The sequence below is a fragment of the Schistosoma haematobium genome, chromosome 6, assembly GCF_000699445.3.
Source record: "Schistosoma haematobium chromosome 6, whole genome shotgun sequence".
Taxonomy (NCBI): domain Eukaryota; kingdom Metazoa; phylum Platyhelminthes; class Trematoda; order Strigeidida; family Schistosomatidae; genus Schistosoma; species Schistosoma haematobium.
Genome location: NC_067201.1, coordinates 13,789,897 through 13,812,964, shown reverse-complemented (window position 1 = coordinate 13,812,964; position 23,068 = coordinate 13,789,897). Strand labels below are relative to the sequence as shown.

General features: G+C 36.4%; 3 protein-coding genes across 3 annotated transcripts in view; 1 reads left to right on the top strand and 2 right to left on the bottom strand.

Moving 5' to 3' along the window:
• Positions 1-5,520, bottom strand: part of PC3L (PC3-like endoprotease variant A) — a gene marked incomplete at both ends in the record, with an annotated part of 45,440 nt that extends 39,920 nt beyond the window's left edge. The window contains 2 exons of the mRNA XM_035731604.2: positions 3,303-3,437; positions 5,374-5,520. Coding sequence (XP_035585961.1) covers positions 3,303-3,437; positions 5,374-5,520 — 282 coding nt within the window. The remainder of the gene's footprint in view (positions 1-3,302; positions 3,438-5,373) is intronic.
• A 6,331-nt stretch (positions 5,521-11,851) lies between these two features.
• On the top strand, positions 11,852-15,373 carry UBE2C (Ubiquitin-conjugating enzyme E2 C). Its single transcript, XM_051216901.1, has 5 exons — positions 11,852-12,114; positions 12,157-12,184; positions 13,939-14,025; positions 14,128-14,332; positions 15,098-15,373. Exons 1-5 carry the CDS (start codon positions 12,089-12,091, stop codon positions 15,205-15,207), a joined length of 456 nt encoding a protein of 151 aa, XP_051065532.1. The 5' UTR covers positions 11,852-12,088; the 3' UTR covers positions 15,208-15,373.
• Positions 15,373-23,068, bottom strand: part of BUB3_5 (mitotic spindle checkpoint protein Bub3) — a 73,772-nt gene continuing 66,076 nt past the window's right edge. The window contains exons 19-22 of the mRNA XM_051216899.1: positions 22,788-22,961; positions 21,952-22,103; positions 20,667-21,215; positions 15,373-15,682 (exon numbers count right to left, since the gene is read on the bottom strand). Of these exons, the coding sequence (XP_051065530.1) occupies positions 15,430-15,682; positions 20,667-21,215; positions 21,952-22,103; positions 22,788-22,961 (1,128 nt within the window). The 3' untranslated portion in view covers positions 15,373-15,429. The remainder of the gene's footprint in view (positions 15,683-20,666; positions 21,216-21,951; positions 22,104-22,787; positions 22,962-23,068) is intronic.

Here is a 23,068-nt window from a genome sequence, read left to right as displayed (position 1 = left end):
TAATCTAATCAAAGACATTTCTTTTTGACTAGTCAGCAAAAAAACATCTCTCAGATTATAAGCACTCCCTTAGTTATCATGGTTACAATTAATTCAGGTAATTTGGAATCAGAATAATGGGCTGGATTATCTTTAATTTGTCTAATCTGGACTCACAAAGAACAATTAACAACTCAGCAATATCTGGAAGATGCGAACCCATTAAAACTGGTTAATCTCAGTACGATATGTTTAATTAAGTAATTATTTGTCACTTAAATATGCTAGGTTAATTTCAGTCTTTTAAAACTGTTCTTAAACGTCCTCATAACGGTAAAAGATATTCAATTTTAATAAGTAAATATCAAATTAAATAATTGATATATACACATTAGTAACTAATTTAACGAGTAATTTCCTTAAGTTTTAGTAAAAAAATCTTAACTGCTCAAATCAACCTAGTTCACATTGTTAACATTTATGTAATTGACTTGGTATTGTATGGCATAATTCTTTCCATTCAGTTTTTTTTATTTTAGGACTGCAATTGATCAATCTGCTATTGGCATGTGTGCATACTGGGCGTATGCCTCGATATTGCCTTAATTCACAAGCTTTTTGTAAGCAATGATGGATAGTGGCTAGCAGCGGAATGCAGGACGCGCGTTTCGTCCTACTGAGGACTCGTCAGTTGGATGTACCTGCATCTCAGAGTTGATGTTCACTCTGGGACTCGAACCCAGTACCATTCGCTTCAAACGCCACTCAGCTACTGAGTCCTGATAGCCACTTGCTTGTGTAATAACGTGAATTTCAATTCACTTGGCATTGTTTGGCTTGTATCTTTCTACTGAGTTTTTTTTTGTGACTCAATAAATTAATGTTTCACAAACTAATTCACATAGACTAGTAAAATTCCATTCCATTGGTCAATAGATATCATGCTTAATAATAGTAGTAATAATTAAAGATCCTAGGTTTATATTTATCAGACATCATAATTTGTTAAAAGAAATTGAAATATCTGTATTCTGCTTAATAATTACACCTTGGCTGACATCATTGATTTATATAACACTAAATATCGTTGAATGGAAATTAAAATGTAAATTATATTGTTTTAAATTATAAACAAAATTGTACTTAATCCGTTAATCTTAAAAAGAATTTTTTTTAAATAATACTTTCTTAATAAAATAAATTTTAATCACATCAAATTACCATAGAAACGAATTAAAGTACAAAATTATTGAAAACTATGGTTATGAAAATGTTTTATATTGAATAGCCTCTAATAAATATATGGTTTAAAGAAATTTTCACTTTATTGTTTATTGTTAATATCAAACCATTATTTTCCTGTGATGAGTTTTAAAATGAGTATACATTATTCAAAGATTCTATAAGACCTTATAAACATATATATCTTAATGTTAAACACTACTATCTAATAGAAATCCCGAGAAAATATTGCTATTGTGAATCTGATATTGAAAATAACTTCAAGATCAATATTATATTCAACGTCTATTAATAACTGAAACTTGATGAAAGAACAATGAAATTGTAAGAATCCCGACGTTTTATGTTACAAATATTTGCCATAAAATTAGACGTATATGTAGTGAATCCAGTAAATTGCATGTTAAATTAATAAAGGAATAAGTCTTCATATGAAAATTACAGTTTAATTTTTGTTACAGAAAAAGCATTAAAAAATGAATTAAACGTATAGGCTAAAAATATTTTAATAAGTGTCTTTATAGCAAAAATTGACATGTTTTGTGGAGTTGGTAAACGAAATTTATAGAGAATAATGATTATAATGAGAGATCTTAATTTTGGTATATTCACTCAAGTGATGGAAACAACTTTATATATACACATACATACATTGCCATTACAAGTTATGCGCTAAAGCAGGTACAATATCAAAAATCAATCAAGATAATCCACCAAATAAATGGAGTGATTCCATGAATCAACTAGTTATCGGCACTGACTGTCTGATACTGTTTTTGATTTCGAATGATGAGTGAATACTGTAAAGTGATCAAACGTCTCCTCATTAGTCTATATCTTTTTCCATGTTGTTCTGATAACATTTTACTGTAATTCTAAAATTCATTTCTTCATATAACCCAATCCATTTTCACAATTAATAATATTTATCTAGATTCTGTGATATTTTTCATAAATATTCTACGTCTTAATAAATACATTTTTAGTCCTACAACAAAACTAGGGTGTCACTTTTAATTTTATTTTGTCCCACTATTGTTACGCTCATTAATTCCGTTTTCAATAAACATAATGTCAACAGTCATTGTGTAGAAACGGTCTTTATTTGTGACTACAGAATTACGTTGACCAATTAACCGTGAAGAGAATTCTTTTCTGAATCAACCTTTTTTAGTTTTAAATAACTCCAAGTCATTATTTCACTCAACTTACATTTATCTCTTGTAATACTGTACTGAACATGATGTCAAAATTGATGTCAAATGTCCATGAAAACTTTAGTTCAAAGAAAAATGAAACTATAACAACATTTACGAATCAAACTCTAAATCAAGAAGCACTGATTTTCACTAACTACTCAGAAAAGATCATTTCTTAATGTAAACGATGAAAATACTTTGATTTGATAAAGGATAACTACATCTATTCATAATAAAAACTTAATTTATATAAAATGAAAAATCATATTAATTCACTTCAGATTACTAAAGAAACAATTATAAGACTGAACGGCCAATATTTTCAGATAAAAAATGTTGCTTCTGTTATCATAGTGAAAGTCCTTATGTAAAATGATCACTTTCAATGCGATAACATTTTATTTTCGGTTTATACCACAAAATCAAGAAGTTATGAGTATTAATTCCGATTACATATGGAACTTTTCAACAGTCTGCACCTATAAATCCAATTGGAAGAGAACGCTGACTATGAAATACTAAGTCGATTATCTGTAGTCTAGTTACTCCTTGCGATATCTAATGGTCGTGGGTTTAACCACAGATACTGTTAAAGATGCGTTTTGCCAAATAATCTCTCAACAGGACAAAAACGTGTGGTCCTTCTTTGCTTCTAGTGCCTGCCAAGTTGAAGTAAGCTCGTATTGTCAACCATGACTTTTTTAAAACAAGCGTTATGCAAGCAAGTTTAAAAAAAGAAGTTTCATTACACTTTGTCTAAACGTACGATTCGCGCCGAATAAATTTCCAGTAAAATCAATGAAAATTATCCCAGATTTATACCGTTTTAAATAATACAAGTAATTACTTTTTACCGTAGAGAATAAGACGTAAACCTCTAACCTTGGGATGACTTTTAATGCTTTCCTGAAATGTTTCATGATCGCTTCTTCGTGATCGCTTTAAAAAACCAAATGAAGGTCGTTCGTATTCACTGCATTCAGAGTAGCTGATTTCGTAAACATTTTGATGAGGTAGCTAAAAATATATCCGAAATTTAAGAATGAATTGTCTATTCAGTAGTTATTACTTCAGTATGAGCAAAATCAAGAGGTAATTTTTCAAATTGTAACAATGAATACGTTTTGTCTGAACATTCATTGACATAAACGAAGTCTTTTTAATTATATATTCCAATTTATCGACAATTCAAACACTGTAGGGTTTGACTTAAGAAATTCTGTAAATAGACATTACAACACTTAGTTCTGTGGTAGTGCAGTACATTTTTAAAAATTGTTTAGCCAAAATCTGATCACTTAAAGCATGAAAAGTAAAACCAGCTTACTCCTAAATCAAGTTTTTTAATTAATGTTGAGGTGCATCATGACATAGAAGTTGGAATTTATCAAGAAATAAATATAATATAACTTATGTTCACGTAGAGACAATATTTTGTTTAAAGTTATAACAAAAGTAAAAGGTTTTGTTCAGAGAGTAATTTCAGTGCACTTATTCATATTCAGTATCATAGTGTCACGAATGAATGAACAAACCAATAAAGCATCCCTTCTTATACTTCAACGTATTTGAGACCTAGATTACCCACGTGATGGGCAGTGTAAACTTACAGCTGGTTCAATTATCTGATTAGAGTTTTATCAATCTTCCCATCAATATAATATTTTGACTTTTATATTGTTTTTTAACTAGGGATTACATGATGAAAACAATGTACTGTTTTAAGAAGTCAAACGCTTTTCCGATAGCTTATACAAATGAAGTCTCTACGATCAACTGATCATGATTTGCACACTAATTTCCGTGGGGATTAACAAAATATTAACATTTGATGAGCGTTTTAACTTAAAGGTTTATAGTAGTTTTGTAACATAACGACCTATGGTCATGTCTGTCGGTGTTTATTTGGAACTAGTTACTTTCCATTTTATGGGGTTACAACGTGACCAGAATCAGACAAATGGGAATTATCTTTACTTATTAAGAGGCACGCCAGCTTCCTTTGGTAATTCATAAGGGACAAGCCCTCAAAACGAAATAATCTGATTTTATGTATGGTCAACATATGTAACTTTTCTAAATTTAGGTTAGATTGAAAAGAATAAACCGCTTTGTCTATTCAGCTGACCGATAAAAAATAAAAAAACACGACTGGGTTAATGTATCGGACGAATTCTAAATAAAAATACTACTAACCCTAAAATTATATCGTACTAACATCATGGATTGAAGTCAGTTAGACATTCATTTGCAAACAGAAGTACAGACCTCCGGTCATTAAAAAACGTCTACGAAACTACACTCTAGAGATTACTTGATAGGCGGATAAATCAAATAACTGAGGTGTTTATTTGTTCTAGGTATTCAGTGACAGTTAACCGTGAAGAACATGCCCACTATTAAGGACTTTCGTCTTATTTGACTTTGTTTTGTACGAAAGAGCAGTGTTATTGACAAAGAAATATATACTGGGATATTTTTAAGCTATCAAAAAGTGAAATAAGCTTCGGTCATTTACCAACTGACATTTATAGCAAAGTGCATTGATCAAGCCAAAGTATTTGAGGACACAAATCTTCCAGTTGGAGCTCACATAGCGTATTGTTTTGCTAGGAGGTGATTACTTTTGAAATATTGACTCAGCAACAGGAAAAGTCAAACTTTTTCAACTTAGGAATGCAATGTAGAAGTAAAAGTAATTCCAAACACACTGATCAGCGATTTTATTTAAATAAACGCAGGCTTGAAAAGCCCAGTTTCCATTTCTTTCATATACTAAAAGTATATATACTACGTTTTATTTTCAATATATGTTAAGAAAAAAATAGTAGACCACACTTTGTTTTCGGTTAAACAGCAAAGATAACAAACGCAAACAAAGTGGCAACATATCAAAATTCATCTGAAGTCAACATTCATTAAGAAGAAATAATTTTATAGTTAAATTACTTACACTTCCAGTGACTGTACCTCCAAAACCACCGACCAAATCATTTACCTCAACCTCACTTAAATCTGTTTCTATCGCATAAAATCGATGACATGTTGTCAGCACGGTTCCAGTAAGGCATAAATGGCAAAGAATACCAAATATTAACATTTTACTCCGAAAACATATAACATATTTGAGTTTGTAGATAAAGTCATTCATCTGAACATAGAGAGTTAAAACAAAATTCATATAATTAAACTTTACTAACTAAAATCAATCGACTGTTAGGCTTTGAAGTGTAAATCCAAATTTGTAACGAGATTTTATTGTCACGATGATTAATTACTTTTTCTTGAAACCTGGAACTCTAGTGTATAAAAAACTAGCGACCACCAATGTTCTACATTCATATAGTCCAACTTTAAGTGTGGCCCGTTTGTATTTCGTAAAAATAAGCTGTAATAAAAATGGTTCTGTGTACATGTTGATAATATTATTTCACATCCTGTATTACACCACTAGCATGTTAAATGCGCCCAAATGAAATTGGTAGAGTTTACTCCTCGGTTTGAATACACTTTCTGTTATTCTGATTTGAAATTATTGTAGTGGATTGACACACTCGTTGTTAAGTGAGGCTCGTGATGCTGTCAATTGATTCTAGACACAGTTCTTGTCAAATACAAAAAGGCTCCTGATTACTTCTGGAGTAAAGAAACATAGCTTTCGGGATAGAAACCCACTGACAGACTAATTTCTACTGATTTCAGGGTGCCATTGAGCATTAACATCCAGAGCGTTACATATAGTGAGGCCCTGATTCTTTAAAGTCTGAAAGTGTGATACAGGAATCTTCAGGATAGCACAGGATTAATGGATGCAGTACTATCGCATACCTCATTCGGTATTCGAATTATGAATTAATTTTATAAATACTAGGATTCTTCCCTCTGGTTTTCATAGGTCTGTTTTGGCAGTACTAAGCCTTGTGTGTACTGTTGACGTAAATCGTGGTTGAGATGAGAGTACTGAATATAAATGAAAGTACAACTACTGCTCACCATCGTGATTAGTGTGTGAATAGTTTCAGGCTTTGAACGGTTGAAACAGCTATCGCCATATCTAAACTACTGTCGCTTGAGACTGCCATCAATAAACTTGTATCCTCTCTAGCTTTTCATATATTTTCGGTCGTGGCGGTTATTAGAAAGGTTTGAGGGATTTTTTTTCTTTTCTCGAACATTGGTCGTTGCACACAAACCGTGGTGTACGGAGTTTACACTCAACACAGCCTTTCCCAAACCTCCGGGGGCTTTCCTAGATTCATAAGGTAAATACCATCCATATAAATCACATTTGCATATGACTAGTGCCTTATCGTCTTTAAACTCACGTGAAAGAACTCACTTTATATGTTGAACATGTCAAAAATATTTGGAGTTTGACAACGCTTTAACCAGTAATACCTACTATGAATCGTAACCACCTAGCGAAATCAAAAATCAGAAGCTAGGAGTTTTGAAGATATGTTTGATAAGCTAATAATATATCGAGAATCGACTGATCTATGCTGGCTAGCAACTTCAGGGGTAGTTTAGCACGGCGTTTCCACTCGTGATCTGGTGCGGATGCATGACCGAGCGCTTTCAGCTAGGTGAGTCCACTGAAACCAATGTCGTTAGCATTCAATGTCGAAAACTTACAGAGCTATATGTCTTGAGGATTTATTTACCGCTACATTGTCGCCTGGTGAATTGAGTACTGGAAGAATTAGATGACAGCTGATTATACAATATGGAGTTTGTCGTGCCTGGAGAGTTCATAAGACTCTTCTACGAAACCTCAAGAACAAATAAAACCAGCGACAGTCTTAGTGATATTTATTAGTGAGCCTTTGACTCTCAGAGTAAAGACACATCAATATCCCGGTGTACCAGCTCAACTGAATCCACACATCAGTGTCGATGATTAGTTAACGCAATTGCGTAATAAGCACAGAAACTGCTAGCTATTCCACATGTTTAGTTCATTTACTGGTCTCCTTATATAATAATTTTCTCAGTATGCGGCAGCGTTAATTGAAGGCCCAGTGTACGACTGCTAGTTGTGAGAGTCAGTAGAGCCAGCTGTCCGACTATTAGAAGCCAGTCATATCGAATTGTTATATGATCATTCAGCATATTCGTTGTAAAGATAACAGATTTACGCACGAAAACGAACCACAGTGCTCAGTGAATGACCACTTGTTCCTTGAAATCAGTAAAAAGACGATGATAATGTCTGTACGAAGAGTCTAGTGAAGACTGTTTTTGGGGAAGCGATAAAATTCACGATTAAACGGCACAATTCCTTTCTTCATAACCAAGCCCATTAAGACTAGTAACACTGATGTGCAGCGTAGCGTCAGCTTCCTCGTATATTATTCAAAGCTACAGTAAATACAGGGATGAAGAGAGACACGAATTGAATTTCGTCAGTCAATTGTAAATTGACTGCTGAAAGTTGTACTAGCGTGAAAGATATCCTTATCTTTTTACCGAACGTTTCAGGGAGTCGGACATGTACGGAGTCGAATGACTGTAGCTTTGGTAGTTATGACCGAATGATTAAAACAGGTTTCCTTGAAAACATTTTATTTCAAGCTTCCAGACAAGATTTGACTGGGATCTAAATGACATGAGATAATCGTTAGATTATGGTGTGTACAAAATCTGATATTCTCGTCAAGATAATAGATCTGAGAATGTGAAATTACTGTGGCTATGAAGTCTGTACAATGACGCGGAAAATTTACATCGCAGTGTGTGCAAATAGTATCAAATGTATAAATCCAATTATGAATGAAATGCATTCTACAGAAGAAAGTGTCTGCTATAATAGAAGATCAATTAGAAACGGTACGCGACTAATCTTTAAGTATAGGAAGTAAATACTTAGTAAAAATTAACCCAGCCTTCGTTAACCTAGAAACTAAGTTTTGAATCAAAAACGTCAAAGATATCACCAGTTTAATAAAATCAGAGGGGGCTGTGAAGTGCTTCAAATAAGAAACTTTCTTAATGAACAGAAATTATGGTCTAATTCTGTTATGATTTTGTGTCCGGCTTTTATCATGGGGTTTATCCACCAATCAAAATACGGCTTATACAATCTTAGCACTATGCCAAACCAATGACGTTCAACCGGTATGAGCAGTCTAGCGTCCTTATTGGTCATATGTCCACCTAGCCCGTCCACTTGAGTCCAGAATTCAGTACCAGCTTCTGCAATATGAATCGAATCGTTTATTTCAGACATACTCGGTTTATATATCAACGAGACAGACCACAACGTACCATAAAATAGAAATTAACATATGTACACAATAAAGCCAAAAAGTGTCTCTGAGTGACGGATGCAGTAGTTAATAAACTGAACATAGCTTAAGAACCGTAAATCGTACAATAATAAATTATAGGTCAGAACAAAGCTTATAACAAGGGGAATATAGATATATATAATCTAATTGTTGAATAGTTATACAATAAGAATATTTATAGAATATTTGTTCATTATTAGTCCTCGGAAGTTACCCATAGTTTAATCCTCGTTCGGATATAACAAATTCGATATCAGTGCACTTATCATTGCTGCTAGAATGATAGACGGAATCATGAAACCCCAAATTTGTCATGATATGATTACCCAACGCGTAAGATCCGATATAGAAGTCTCACCACTCTACATATTGACTCTTCTCATAGTGACAACCAACAATCTGATGCCTGACGTTTCTAGGGCCATGTTTGGGCTGGGGATGGCATAATAAATGTAATATGAAAAGGAGGACGTTACATAGAGTTACTACGTTTACATGGCCGAGCCATGCCATTTTGATCCCGTCTTCACGTGTTCACTATTTTTTGATCTTCTCAATGTGTTGCATATTGAGAGTAGATCTCAGTTAGTATAAATTCAACTTCGAATATCGTGTGTTTAGGATCCGATAGACGTACAAGTTATCCATACTCCAGATGATGCAAACAATTAATAAGTTTCAAATAAACCAAAATGGAAACCAAACGTATGCAGATGTAGTCAACAACAGAAGAAACGAGGCAATTTATGAAAGGACAAGGACTGTCTGGTAGCAACACGGAGGGATTTACCACATGCTCTCATGGGGATATGGTAATCGGTTCTGTAGTATACATGATTTGTCTCCAGTTTACATATTTCTGCTGCGGCAATTTCATAGATTTGTGACTTTGTGGATCATAAATTACATTGCCTTACTATAGTAAAATTAACACATATTTGAGATACTTAACGCATTGATGTGACAACTGAAGATCTCGAACTTATCATTGTAACCCAGAACGCAGTCTTTTATCCGATGATTTGGATAACAATACATTAAGCAATAGTCGTCAGACCGTATTTCGGTCTTATTTTACCCACTTACAATCTGACATGTAGTAGGTTCATGCCCCTCTCCGACACGTGAATAAACCCATTAGTACGGATCGGTAAACAAATTCCCGAAACAAGTTCTTGAATTCATTAGTTTTACTGAACACCCCCTAACTGAACGCGCTTGGTCCCAATGACATGCGAGTACGCTGTGTTACATATTTTTTTCGAGTAGAAGCCAGTCTAGATCAAACGCTTCTCGACATATCGACAACCATCTAAAAATACATTCGTACTCATTCATCCCTGACTTCTGATCTGATTGGGTTGGTCTCCTTCTATTATAGGTGTTAGAAATAAAAGTGTTATCAAACCTAAATTGTATGTGGCGTCTTCTAATAACCACCGACATTTAGTATGACACTTACATGGTAGTCATCTTACACCCTTGAAATACGCATGCCAAATGACTTCGCATGTTTACTTGGATTCAACCTTTAGGGAATAAATACGACAACAGTGATGATATAAGGAGTCTTGTGAGAAATATGCTGTGGATGTGTTCATTTCATGCACTCGTATAAGCAGATAAAATGAAGAATTATGATCGGGTCGGAAGCTAAATCCATAATTAGATCTTTTAAGAACTTAATCAAGATATTATAAAATGAAGAGAAAGTAGTACTGAGAAAGACGAAGTATTAATATGTCAAACTGAAACGACATTATGTAACCAAAGTGGTGGTAGAAAGCAACACTCAACAACAAGTTAGGTATATTGACTGAAAAAATAATTACAGCAGCTATGTGATGAATGTTACTTTGAAGTCTCTTTTGAGTAACTTCCACAAATATAGTTTACATAGTTATTAAATATTCTCCTATGTGTTTGGCGCCGATGGCATGAAGTGAAGTAATAACCCAATGATATTTTGGAGTGATTCATTCTCTCATTATGTAGAGTGATGTGTAATGGTAATGTGACGCTATTATAATCTTCACCTGTAAGCATTGGCTGATAAGACAGAAGATGGAACGACGTCGATAGTACTTATTTGAACACCAAAGTCACGTAGATACTAACCAATTATTAGTAGTTTATTCACAAGTGACACAAACAAGCAATAGATACTGAATATAAATGTGATTATACGTAAAACGTTACGAAAAACAAAAGGTACCTTCTTTTTTGTAGTTATGAGAATTACTAAATTTACATGTTGCTATGAATTCATCATACTAATAACTGGCGATACGACTTATAGAGCTTTACGTCTACGACAACAAAAGGATATGTAGATTCATATATAAGCAGGAAGTGTCAGGTCTAAATCATAAATTAGGACAAGCACAATTCGATCAGTGAGATAACATGGACATTTATGTAGTAAGTAAAGCAATTAGTAATGTCATAATGACTTATTTTCAATTAGTGGTCAGGTCTTTAATTTTATCTAAAATAAAACATTTGCATAGGGGTCTTCTGAATCTATTACTGGACACATACAATTGTAACTACCAATTTTGACATATATGTACTCACTGAGAACTGGACCCGATATAGATTATAAGGCACGTTACTTTGACAGTGAATTCATAAAGCTTATATTATAACAGATATAGCACAAAAAAGTTACAAAAAAGTATGTGAATGCTAGCATAATGTACACTTAAAATGCTTTGAGACTACTTGTTGTCCTATTCAGTACTCAGAAACATTTATTTTAAATTTACGTATTTCTATGCTTTAGGGACCTGTTATGTTTGGTCGTCGCTGATTGCTGTGCTGGAAAAAACGCTGATCGCTTATACTGGGAACGAGGGACCCCTGCAATTCCCACGATGCGAAGTAAGAACACAAAGACTGGTATAAGTGATGATTCATTAGCCCCAAACACGACGACGAACGGTGATCAAAATAGTTTAAAATACACTGGTTTATATATTGACTTTACACCCATTTTTGATTAATAATACTTAGTTATAACAAATCACAGACTGATTATAGTTCATAACAAATGAATACAAGAATATCATATATTATACAGAATAAAATATCATACGACAAAAGAAAACATATAATACAGTGAATGTTCATCACATTGGATTATAATGTATGTAATGTTGAATAAAACTCATAGTAATTAAATCAATCAAAAATTGAGTTTTTATTTCCCATCATATCAGGACCAAGAACCATGTTTTGTGATCCCGGTATAAATCATATAAACCCTGCAGATCAATATTTACGTTTGATAAAGCCCCATGTTTGTACCTCATACACGCTTCACAACTATGACTACCACTTGCCTTGAACTTCCCCGCGCAGCTGTCTTTCAAAATAATGAATGGGGATAGTGTTAGCAAAAGGTTGTTTGTCTTTTTATCACTAATGATCTATTCCTAATTTAGATTGCAGAAGGAATTAATGGAGTTGCTAGTAAGTTTTCGAGCCATTGGTCTTAGTTTATATGTCAGTTTTATTTACCCTTTTTCTTCTGTTGACTTCAAACCATATTCCCCGTTGACATTAAGGTCATTGTATCCGCTTAGTGTTATTAAATACGCATGAATGTATCTTCCGTTTCGAATTCCTGCTTAAATGAGTATGCAAGGCATCCATCCCCAACATTATAGGGGATACATTGTTATCTTACAATAGAATCCTCAGATTCATCTTTATGGTTAGTTCCACACTTGAACTGCAATCATGGCTGCACTAATATATACTCAGCATACGTCACGTGCCCAAGTCGTAAGCGGTGAACTCCCTGATTAGTAGATCTCAGCCAATTCCCGATAGCTAAAAACCAGGTTAATGGACCAAAATAACCCTGAGTTGCAGTTGCTGACATAGGTATTTACAGACAGGGGGAATTAATCCGAAATTAGTGTATATTGATGCCTGATTATAATAAGCCACAAAAACTACTTGTTTCAGTTTTTGGGTATGTCATACCTGATGACGAAATCATTATTCTGTTAATAAGTGGCACTGATTTTACAATCTGTTAATAATTTTATTTATTTTATTTGAACACATATATATTGGTACAGGAGTGCGCCAAACATATATGCGCCACACAATTTCAGTTCATTAATTGCGTGTGGGCTGCGTTACTGCCCGGGTGCCCAGACCGAAGCAGGTGGTTCTCTTAGGGGGCCACACCCCGAGCCTTTGACCTAAAGGTCTAACCCACAAGGCAGTGGAGCATCGTAAGGAGATGCAGTCCCATGGTAGCCGGTGACCGACGATTGGTTCATACGCCATTTGTTCCCGCAGGATACTGGTGCCCATGTGCACAATTGGTTTGGGATCCGGTTAAAGCGCCGGACATTCGCTTTTCTTCCTCTCATTTTCGTAAACAACACCCCCGCCACGAGAAGGCAGTGAGTAGGACTTCCCTGGCAGAGGCTGTATACGCGCGGCCGTGTGAGAGTATTTCGAGAGGAAGGGCGGACCCACCCCGCTCTCGGCCATACCAGGGCGTTTGGGGGCAATCTGTTAATAAACTAGTTTATTGATGTCTTGAGATGCTTTATCTGCAATCCCTCAGGTGTCCTGTTACTTGGCCCATCAGTAAGTGTTACTGATCCAAATCTCCGCTTTAGTTATCGAAATAGTCGTACTTCAACCTCTGAGTTGGAGACTAGAACCCCATTTTATTTGTAGTGATTTGGGCAACCAGGTCCAAAATTTTTACTTAATTATTGAGTGACAGTGATTGATTCCCAGTTATCCTTCACCAATTGGTGTGTTCATTTGATCTATGCAACGTCTAGTTCAGACAACCGACACCTTACACAATGAAACTCAAGGCCAAGTACGTGGTAAACGAGATACGTTATAACCATGTTACTCCTTTGTGACTGGGCCTCAAGAAAATGTGCAACTCATTGCCTTGGAATGTAAAAATTAGTCAATGCGTGGTCTGTTGAAGCCCCTCAGAGTGCATTGAAGACTTGACACTTACATGATTCAGACAATGTAATAATTGTATTTTATCCCGTTATTTATCGTTTGTATATATGCCTAGTTTCCAAGTTAAAAAAATGTGCAAATCGAACCAGTTAGCTTACCGAGAAAATTAGTCTAGTGAATTTGAAATATTAAGTGACCAGATTTCATACAAACCCAAAGAACACCTTATTATATTTGCTTGATATTAATTTAATGTTAATTGTTTATTACAGATGTCTAACGACAAAAGCGTGACGGCATTTCCAGATGGTGAAAATCTCACTCGTTGGCTAGCGTCTATACGTGGTCCTGATGGAACGGTAAGTATATCAACTTTTTACATAAATGTCAATTCTTGATGCCATTGTCTGGTCCTCATTTTTTTCTAATCATTGATATCTTACTGACTTTGTCTCTTAAAGGTATATGAAGGTCAGCAATACAAACTTTCACTTGAGTTTGGCCCTAACTATCCATACAGTCCTCCAAATGTGCGTTTTGTTTCGAAATGTTATCATCCTAATGTTGATACTCGTGGAGTAATATGCTTAGATATTCTGAAAGAAATGTGGTCTCCTTTACTGACTGTAGAAAATCTTCTGTTATCTATTCGAAGTTTATTAGCAGGTTAGTGTTTTAACATCGCATCTATATTTCTGAATTCTGTTGACTGCTTGTGCACAAAACAGCGTAGTCCTAGAATGTTTAGCATCCTCATCCAACGTGTGTACTAAAAGATTGTATATGTATATATATGTCTGAGCTCCTGTGTAATTGAATTATACACCTGATTGTATGTCCAGTGCTTCATGTCGGTAGAATAAATTAAAAAGCTTAGGTGTTTTAAGGTTGTTGGTACTAACCAATTAGAGTTGATTGTAATGGTGAGGCTCCATATATCTGGATTTCATTCATTTAGTTTGACTAGTAAGTATGTAAACCTAATCCAGGATAATTTTATTCCCAAGCATGATCGACAGAATCCGATCGCTATAAATCAAACAAACATTATACTAGCTACCTATCAGTGGTCAGACAGTGTGAATGTATTATTTTTACAGGTCTGTCGCTACTCAAATAGCTCGGTAGTGACTTGGCTTTGGAAATCATGAGGAGTATCAGGTCCCTCAAGACTAAGTACGCCATGTCAACATATACTAGCCGACATAAAATGTCGCGAAATTCTCTTCTGATCACTTCTAACTATTTAACATCGAAATAGTGCAGTCAGTCACTTAAACTAGTGACTAAATCAATACTAAGTACTAGATAAAAATTACATGGGTCACTACATAGTGATCGAGCAGTGTTAAGTATTCCACAACTGTCATGTGTTATTTGCAATATACTTCTGAACTGAATGCTTCTAATAATGTTTCTTGTCCGTTACAGAACCCAATAATGATAGTCCTTTAAATGGGCAAGCAGCTCAACTATGGTCTAATCCTTCTGCATTCCGTGCTGAAATGATGAAATTTCAAGCATCATCGTCCAACAGCTAGTCTATGTAAATATTTCAGTGTCTGGCTATTGTGTACAGTCAAATTTTCTCCTTAACAGTCCACAAACTTTTGTACTATCCATTCTCTTTCCCTCTATTTTCTAGTTTCTATATTCTACCTAAATCCATGTATTTATCCAAATGCAAGACATACTCAAAAGACTCGCGTATAAATATTATATACATACAAAATAAAATGTTCTATAAAACACTATATGAGTTTTCAACTCGTCGTAGTGGTCAACAAACCATTTCCAAATGAATTCGTTTGATTTGTTGTATTGTAAATTTGATTTATTGTGTTTATAAGTCGTTGATACTGACGTTTATCAGATCGTGAAAGACATGATGCAAGTCCAGTTAACTGAGATCGTGAATATTTAGTCCCATAGTTAGTTAACCAATGCTCCCATTCGTGTATAGGTATGTAAAATGCCTGAATATACTCAATTACATAATCCAGTCTAGGAAATGACCTAGAACAAAAATGTCAATAGTGAATTAATTAATGTTGTATAGATGAGCAGAAATAAAGTAAAATCTAACATTAAAGAAAAACAAAACGGAAAGTAGTCATAACCGAACTATTGGTATCTATGATCTCAGACCAAGGATTTCACTTATCTACTATTTAGTAAGCTCAAAAAAATTCAAACAAATTGTGGTATGTCTAAATCAGAATTTACGCGCAGAAGGTCATTCCAACGAATATATATGTATGTTGAGAAATATGATGAACAATAACAACATAGGTATGGTATTAGTTAGGTTGTGTTTCTAGAATGACAAGAGGTAAGCGAAACGAAATGCTTTTCATCCCGTCAGTAGTACTAGAAACTCTCACTGTTTAATCTTATTTCAACGCAGTTTAGAATGGCAAAAAAGGTTAAAGTCATGCTAAATCATGTTTTGTGTATTCCTTCGTAGGAGCTTGACTTATAATTATAATTATAAGTCAATCCCAGAGAACAGTCCTGTCCAACGAATCGAAGGCAGCCCTGATGTCAAGAAACACTACGATTGTTGGTCCGTGATAACTATGGCGGTGTTCTAACATTTGGCGGAGAGTTAAGATATGATCAATGCATCCTCGACCAGAACGAAAACCAGCCTGCTCCTCGCGAGTCAATTTTTCTCGGGTTTTGAACAATCTACGAAGTATGACGGAAGCCAATAGCTTGGACGCAATCGGAAGTAGACTTACCCCCTGATAGCTGGTACAGGAACGACGTGAACCCTTTTTAAAGATAGGGACAACTATCGACTCATTCCATGACGCTGGTACACTCTCTAGCCCCCAGACCTTTGTAAACAGCGTCGTCAGTTCCTTAGCCAGAAAGTCACCACCATCTTTAAAAAGAGCCGGAGGTAAGTCATCTGGGCCCGGTGACTTGTAGCGCTTCAAGAGTTAAAGTTCCTTGCGGGCTTCCGCCTCATTTGGTGGATCAGTCGTCACCTGCCATGGAGGGCAGGACAGTCCGACCGATGTTGCCGAAGCAACGGGCTAGTTGGACTGTCCTTCGAAAAATTCTGCCCATCGTCCAAGAAGTCAATTGATGTTAGTGATTGGCGGTCCGTCATCTTCGTAGATTGTTTCGCTCACACCAGACTTCATGCTGCCAGTGGCTTGGACGAGTTGGAATAACTGGCAGTTACCAGATGCAGCTGCTGCTTCCAGTTCATTAGCACGCTTCGACCACCAGGCTTCTCGGTCCTTGCGCAAGCTTTGCCCGATTTCCTTACGTAGCATCCTTCGTTTGTGGTCAAACTCACGGTCACCCGGAGTAGACCGACAGGCTTCAATGATTTGTAAGGAGCCAGAAGAGACCCAGTACTTATAAGCGGGACGTTTCGCGAAGCCGCAAGCGACTTAACTCGCCATTTTGATGGCGTCATGAAGTTGTAACCAATGCTCATCTGTACCTCTCGGTGGAATGATAGCTAGCCTAGAAGCTCAGTTCGATAATTAGTTGCAACAGAAGTTGCAACCAACTTGCTGACATCAATCCTTTGGTGGTGGTCACTTCGTTGTCCACTAAAAAGTAAGGTAAGATTGGTGCAGACCAAGGCATGGTCAGAGTCCAGATATGTACTCCAAAAGGAGCGGCAGTCTTGTAGACAACCACGCCAGCGGTAGCTGATCGTGATGTGATCAATCTGAATACAGGCTTGAGATGCAGAGGGAGGACGCCAGGTGGCACATCGGCAATGACTGTGCCGAAAGTTGATGCTAGCCAGAAACAGGTTATGGTCTGTGCAAAGTTGCAGTAGACGGTCCCCGTTATCTGTCCTGCGACCAACGAGTCCCCATCGGCCACCTAAACGACTCTCTTCTGTGCCTAGACGCCCGAACTGAGCATTCAAGTCTCCGGCTAGTACTACAATATCTGTCGAACGCACTTTCTGGAGAAGAACAGATAACTGGTGGTAAAACTCACCCTTGATTGCATCCGGGCTGCAATCTGTCGGAGCATAGACGGAGATGACGAAAAGACATCGTTTCTCACGCCGATTTCTTCTCACTTTGATGGAACTTTCTAATCTAACAGCACATAACTGACGGTTAATGGGGACCCAATCAACTAGTGCTGCCTCAGCTCTATAGCTTAGTGCTACACCAACACCAGCATGACCAGACGAAGATGCCACAGGGTCCCCGGATAAGCGCACGCAAAACAAGCTTTTCGAAGCGACAGATGAAGAGCGAATTTGTAGTACTTCACCAGAGTCTTGAATAAGGGTCTCGGATAGACAGAAGACATCGATATTAAGACTTTCTAAAGACATTGACAGCCCTATCTGTTGTCCGACCTGAACAAGTGTGCGAACGTTGAAGGCAGCCAGTTTGAATGGTGCACGTGGTTTCAGGGAAACTGCTTCAGTCCTCGTATTCGGTGGTAACATACAATTTTCAACCGGACGGTGACTCGAGAACGTTTAGATAGAGTCGGATTTCCACCAAAGACGAGCCGCTGTATAAGTATAAAAGAGGGTGAATAATGTAGCAAATAATAATAATAATCGTAATCATTTGATTGTTAGTTGAAGCAAGTAAAGTAGTTTCCATAATTATAGGCAGTTCATCATATTTGTGTGTGAGCTGTGGTACTGCCCGGGTGCCGAGACCGAAGCAGGTAGTTTTCTTAGGAGGCCACACCCCGAGCCTTTGACCCAAAAGTCTGACCCATAATGAAGTGGAGCATCGTAAGGAGATGCAGTCCCATGGTAGCCGGTGACCAACGATTGGTTCATACGCCATTTGTTCCCGCAGGATACTGGTGCCCATGTGCACAATTGGTTTGGGATCCGGTTAAAGCGCCGGACATTCGCTTTTCTTCCTCTCATTTTCGTAAACAACACCATCACCACGAGAAGGCAGTGAATAGGACTTCCCTGGCAGAGGCTGTGTACGCGTGGCCGTGTGAGAGCATTTCGAGAGGGGGGGCGGGCCCACCGTTCTCTCGGCCATACCAGGGCCTTTGGGGCAACAAGTACAGAACTAACACGAAAACGTCGTATATAACTGACCTCAAGCAGTTATTTCTTGGCTACTGCGGTCATGCTCTCAGGTCACTAAGACCACCTCTAACCCAATTTTCTTCTCAGGTAACTCTAGAAGGACCCTTCCACGGTGTGGGCGACCGGGAAGTGATAATCACCTTCACACCTCTAACAACATTCAAGATCACTGTATTTATAGTCAATCTCCCTATTTGATTCCCATTACTCCCCCTACCTCGACTATCAACTCTATAATTCCTCCTCCAGTGTCACCATGGCCAAGGATTTTAGTGCACGAAACACTATCCTAGGTCTACTGAAACCTCTCTCCAAACTACACATTGGAGCCTTCAACGTACGCTCCCTGTGTCAAATCGACCAGCAGGCCTTCTTGGCTAAGACCCTAGAATTTTGTACCATTAATGTATGCCGTATCTCCGAAACACGCATACAGGATCCTAGTGCATTCATTCACTTAACCTCACTTCGCCAAAACGGAGAGCCGACGGGATACACCCTCCGCGTATCTGGCGACCCGAGAGCAATTTCTCGTGGACTGGTGGGTGTAAATATAGCACTAAGTATAAGGGCAGAAGAAGCACTATTAGAATGGATCTCCGTTAACAATTGCTTACATGCTGTTCGGCTAAACGGCTCCGTAAGAACTCGGAAGGACAGGGACACACGTCGTCGCCTTTTCATCATTTCTGCCTACGCTCCCACTGACTACAGCCCGGATGAAATGAAAGATGAATTTTACAGAAAGCTTTCTCAACTTCTTCAAAAAGCTAAACGCTCAGACAGTACTCGTAGCAGGTGACTTTAATGCCCAAGTAGATAGCTTAAACCAAGCAGAAAGACATTTAGGTGGGTATTTTAGTATTCCGGCTCAGCGAACAGATAATGGTGATCGCCTACTGCAAATGTGCGCAGACAATCGTTTATTTTTAGCAATCACTAATCTTAAGTATAAGGAGAGACATTGTCTGACGTGGTGACTCCCTGCACCAAGCCAGCGGTGGACTGAAATAGACTACGTTGCCATAAGTCATCGTTGGAGAGCATTTCGAAAGAAGCTTACTCTCCGCACCCTCGACCGTACCGTGAGGCTAAAATTAATTTATACCTTTCTTTCTATAAACTTTTTCTTTATTCTTGTATTATGTCTTCATATGCAATCTTTCTTTTATATATTACCACTGCTGAAGTAACTACTTCTACAAATTTGGTGACCATCTTGTTATGCTAATGAGGTGTTGCAACTTGAACCGATACGTATATGTGCCTGGTACTACAATGTAATTGACTGACTGACTGATGCTAGTAGTAGTCTATTCTTAATAGCGATGTGATGTATGTACTAATTAAACTCCGAATAAGTTCAGTAGAATGATTTTAGCAGTTGGAAGTAGCTGAAATTTGTCTTTCCAAATGATTTACTGATATGCAAATAATTTTATACTTTACTTTTGTGTTCCTGATAATAAAGACAATACCATCAAAGTAAACTCAAGGAATGTGTTGAGTTTCAGTTAATACCTCTTGATCAGGAATCAAACACAAGGGGTTTAGGTATCGAGGCGAGGGGATTACCCTTAGGATAATAAGTTGTAACTCAATTGTCTATATTTCTAACTCTAACCAGTTACCTATGTAGCGCAATCATCGTTCAATATCATTGGTGGTAACAACTTCACTACCGACAGATATGACTGAACTCTATTAGTCATGACTCCTCATCTCTACCTTGAAGTTAACCGCTGGAATGCATAAAACTTATTTAGTTGGCTAAATGGTCACGAGGTTTAATCGATTCGACAAAAAAAACATTGGAAGTTCGCAATTTTTATCGAGTAATTCACTACAAGAAAGAATTGTTGAATTTTTAAATTAGGATTCTTATAATAATTTAGCAATTAAAGACTATTTATCAAATTGAATTTTGCGTTTTAAACATACCGTATTTTACTAGCGGATTGAGCGTATACAGCTAAAGTTTGTATGTCTAATAACATTTGACCACGTCCTTCATCTGAACATTGTTGTACACGACTTAAAGCTTCAAGTAATTGTGATGCCAAACAAGATAATAATGCTTTCCAAATAACAATCATAAATACATGGTCTTGTAAATGAAATTCTTTTGATATGTTCTGTAAAATTAATGATAAAGGATGAAATACATTAATATTTATATCATAAACATATGGATTTGGTGTGTTAGCCACTTCTTTAGTTGACCAATTCATTGCACATATATGCATAGTTAATATGTCAATTGAATCGGAAGAAGTTGATACAATTAAGTTGTTATGTACTGATGATGGAGATGGTGAGCTTGTACTGTTATTATTATTATTATTTGGAATAGATGGTTCTTTGTCGATAGTTTGTTGTTGCTGATTTGTATTGGATCCTATTGGCCATATTTTACTGAAACTTGAAGTAATCGATGCACTATTTGTTGCTGTTAACTGCTTACAATTTTTTGTTGCCACACCAGTCATTCTAAAGCGATATAAAAACGAATTTTTTATGATTATAACAATTCGAATTTAAATCTTTGGTAAATTTGGCTAGTAAATAGTTCTTGTTAGTTACAGATAGCTATATGGTTAGAATAATCCCAAGTAAGAGTGGATTAGTCCCGTTTTTTATATAGATGGTCAAACTTATTTTGAAACTATTTAAGTCAACAAAACGTTTAGTTATATATATCATAGTGACAAACTCCAGCTAAATGGATGGAACTCCTGTTTGTTTGAGTCCTACCATACACGGAAATTCAGTTGGAGAATGTTAAAACTAAAAAAAAAATAATTGAGGCACGTTGGTGGATTTTTTACTACTGACTATACTAGGTTGTGACGCCGGTAAGGAATTTCCTTCGGACAATATTGTATCACCAGAGATGGTATTGTCTTCACATAACAAATAAAAATAGAAAAAAATAGGTCCTGAAAATAACAAAACTTACTGCACGAATTTTCGTCGTCCGAGTTCAGGCTAACGCACCTCTAGAACTCTCAAAATGTTCTCCGTGTGATGACCTTCACGTAGTTTTACCCTGGATACTACTTTTGTGACGCTTCTGAGCTGCTAAGGTCAGAAGCAGTAGTTCAGTTTCTCCTCCAGGTACCTCAGAAATGAGTATCATTTTACGGTGTGAGCAATTGGGAAGTGAAAAAATCCAAACTCACATTGTTCGTGATACATAAATATAATTCACACACGACCAACTTACTTTGCGATTATGATATTCAGCAAATGTGGTGCCAGTTCGTTTGCACATGGTTCGCGGATTTGTCTTGCTGCCATTAAAGACTGTTCACGAAATACAAGTGCTAGACCACGTTTATTATCTGGAAGACATGCTGTTAAATGCGGAAGAAGAACCTGAAAGAATATATTACCCGAAAGTGTATTACTTTTGCTTTTGTTTTCCTAAAACAATACATTACTGATATGTATGTAGAAGTTTTTGACATTCAGAACAATTAATAATAATAATCACTTAAATAACTACTAAGTATGCATTGGTTTGACTTCCTACAAAAAAAGTAAATAGGAAAAAGCAGTATTAACCCTGTCTTTGAGTAGCTCGTTTACCAAGCACATATTTGTGTAATACCACAACCTACGGACAGACACACATTTAAGTGACAAATCGTCAGAAATACTTAGATTGACTGGTGGATATACATATACACCACTGGATTTTAGTTCGGTGAACTAAGGGCTATGATCTCGTGTGCGATAGTGAAGGTCCTGAGTTCGGTATCTAGGGGCGTAGCCGCGGATACACACTTCTGAGGATTCCCACACTAGGCCGAGACAGCTATCCGACGTGCTTCAAGGTTTTCAATAGTAATCCAACAAAGGTCAATGCGTGATTTAATCTATGATAGATAGTTATCCAAACGAAACATTAAAAGCGGGTTTAAAGTAAAAATTCTTCCAGGTCATATGTCAACTAATAACATCGAATTCTATCAAAACTTAATTCACGGTCGTTCTCTATCGCAAACAATAATCAAAGTGACATGTCCATAGAAATAAATATTATAATGGTGAACTTACTGTCTCTAAAATGTCTGCCAGGAAAATAACTGACTCAACTGCGACGACGTAAATTTGTATTAATTGGTGTTCACGTTTATTAATATTATCATCTCCGATTGTCGGATTATTGTCAGTAGGATTTAATGTATGCAATAATTCAATAGGTCCATGCAAAGGAAGGGAAAATCGATCCTACAGCAATGTAATTATTGAAAAAATAAAAATAAACCTAAAAATGAATTGAATTATGGTATACAGTACAAAAGAATGTCTCAAGAATCCTCAAAGCTCAAATCACG

Coding starts and splice junctions, on each gene's coding strand:
- UBE2C (XM_051216901.1), top strand. CDS start 12,089: ATGAATGGGGATAGTGTTAGCAAAAG. Junction 12,115..12,156: donor GGGGATAGTGTTAGCAAAAG/GTTGTTTGTCTT, acceptor TTCCTAATTTAG/ATTGCAGAAGGAATTAATGG. Junction 14,333..15,097: donor TATTCGAAGTTTATTAGCAG/GTTAGTGTTTTA, acceptor TGTCCGTTACAG/AACCCAATAATGATAGTCCT.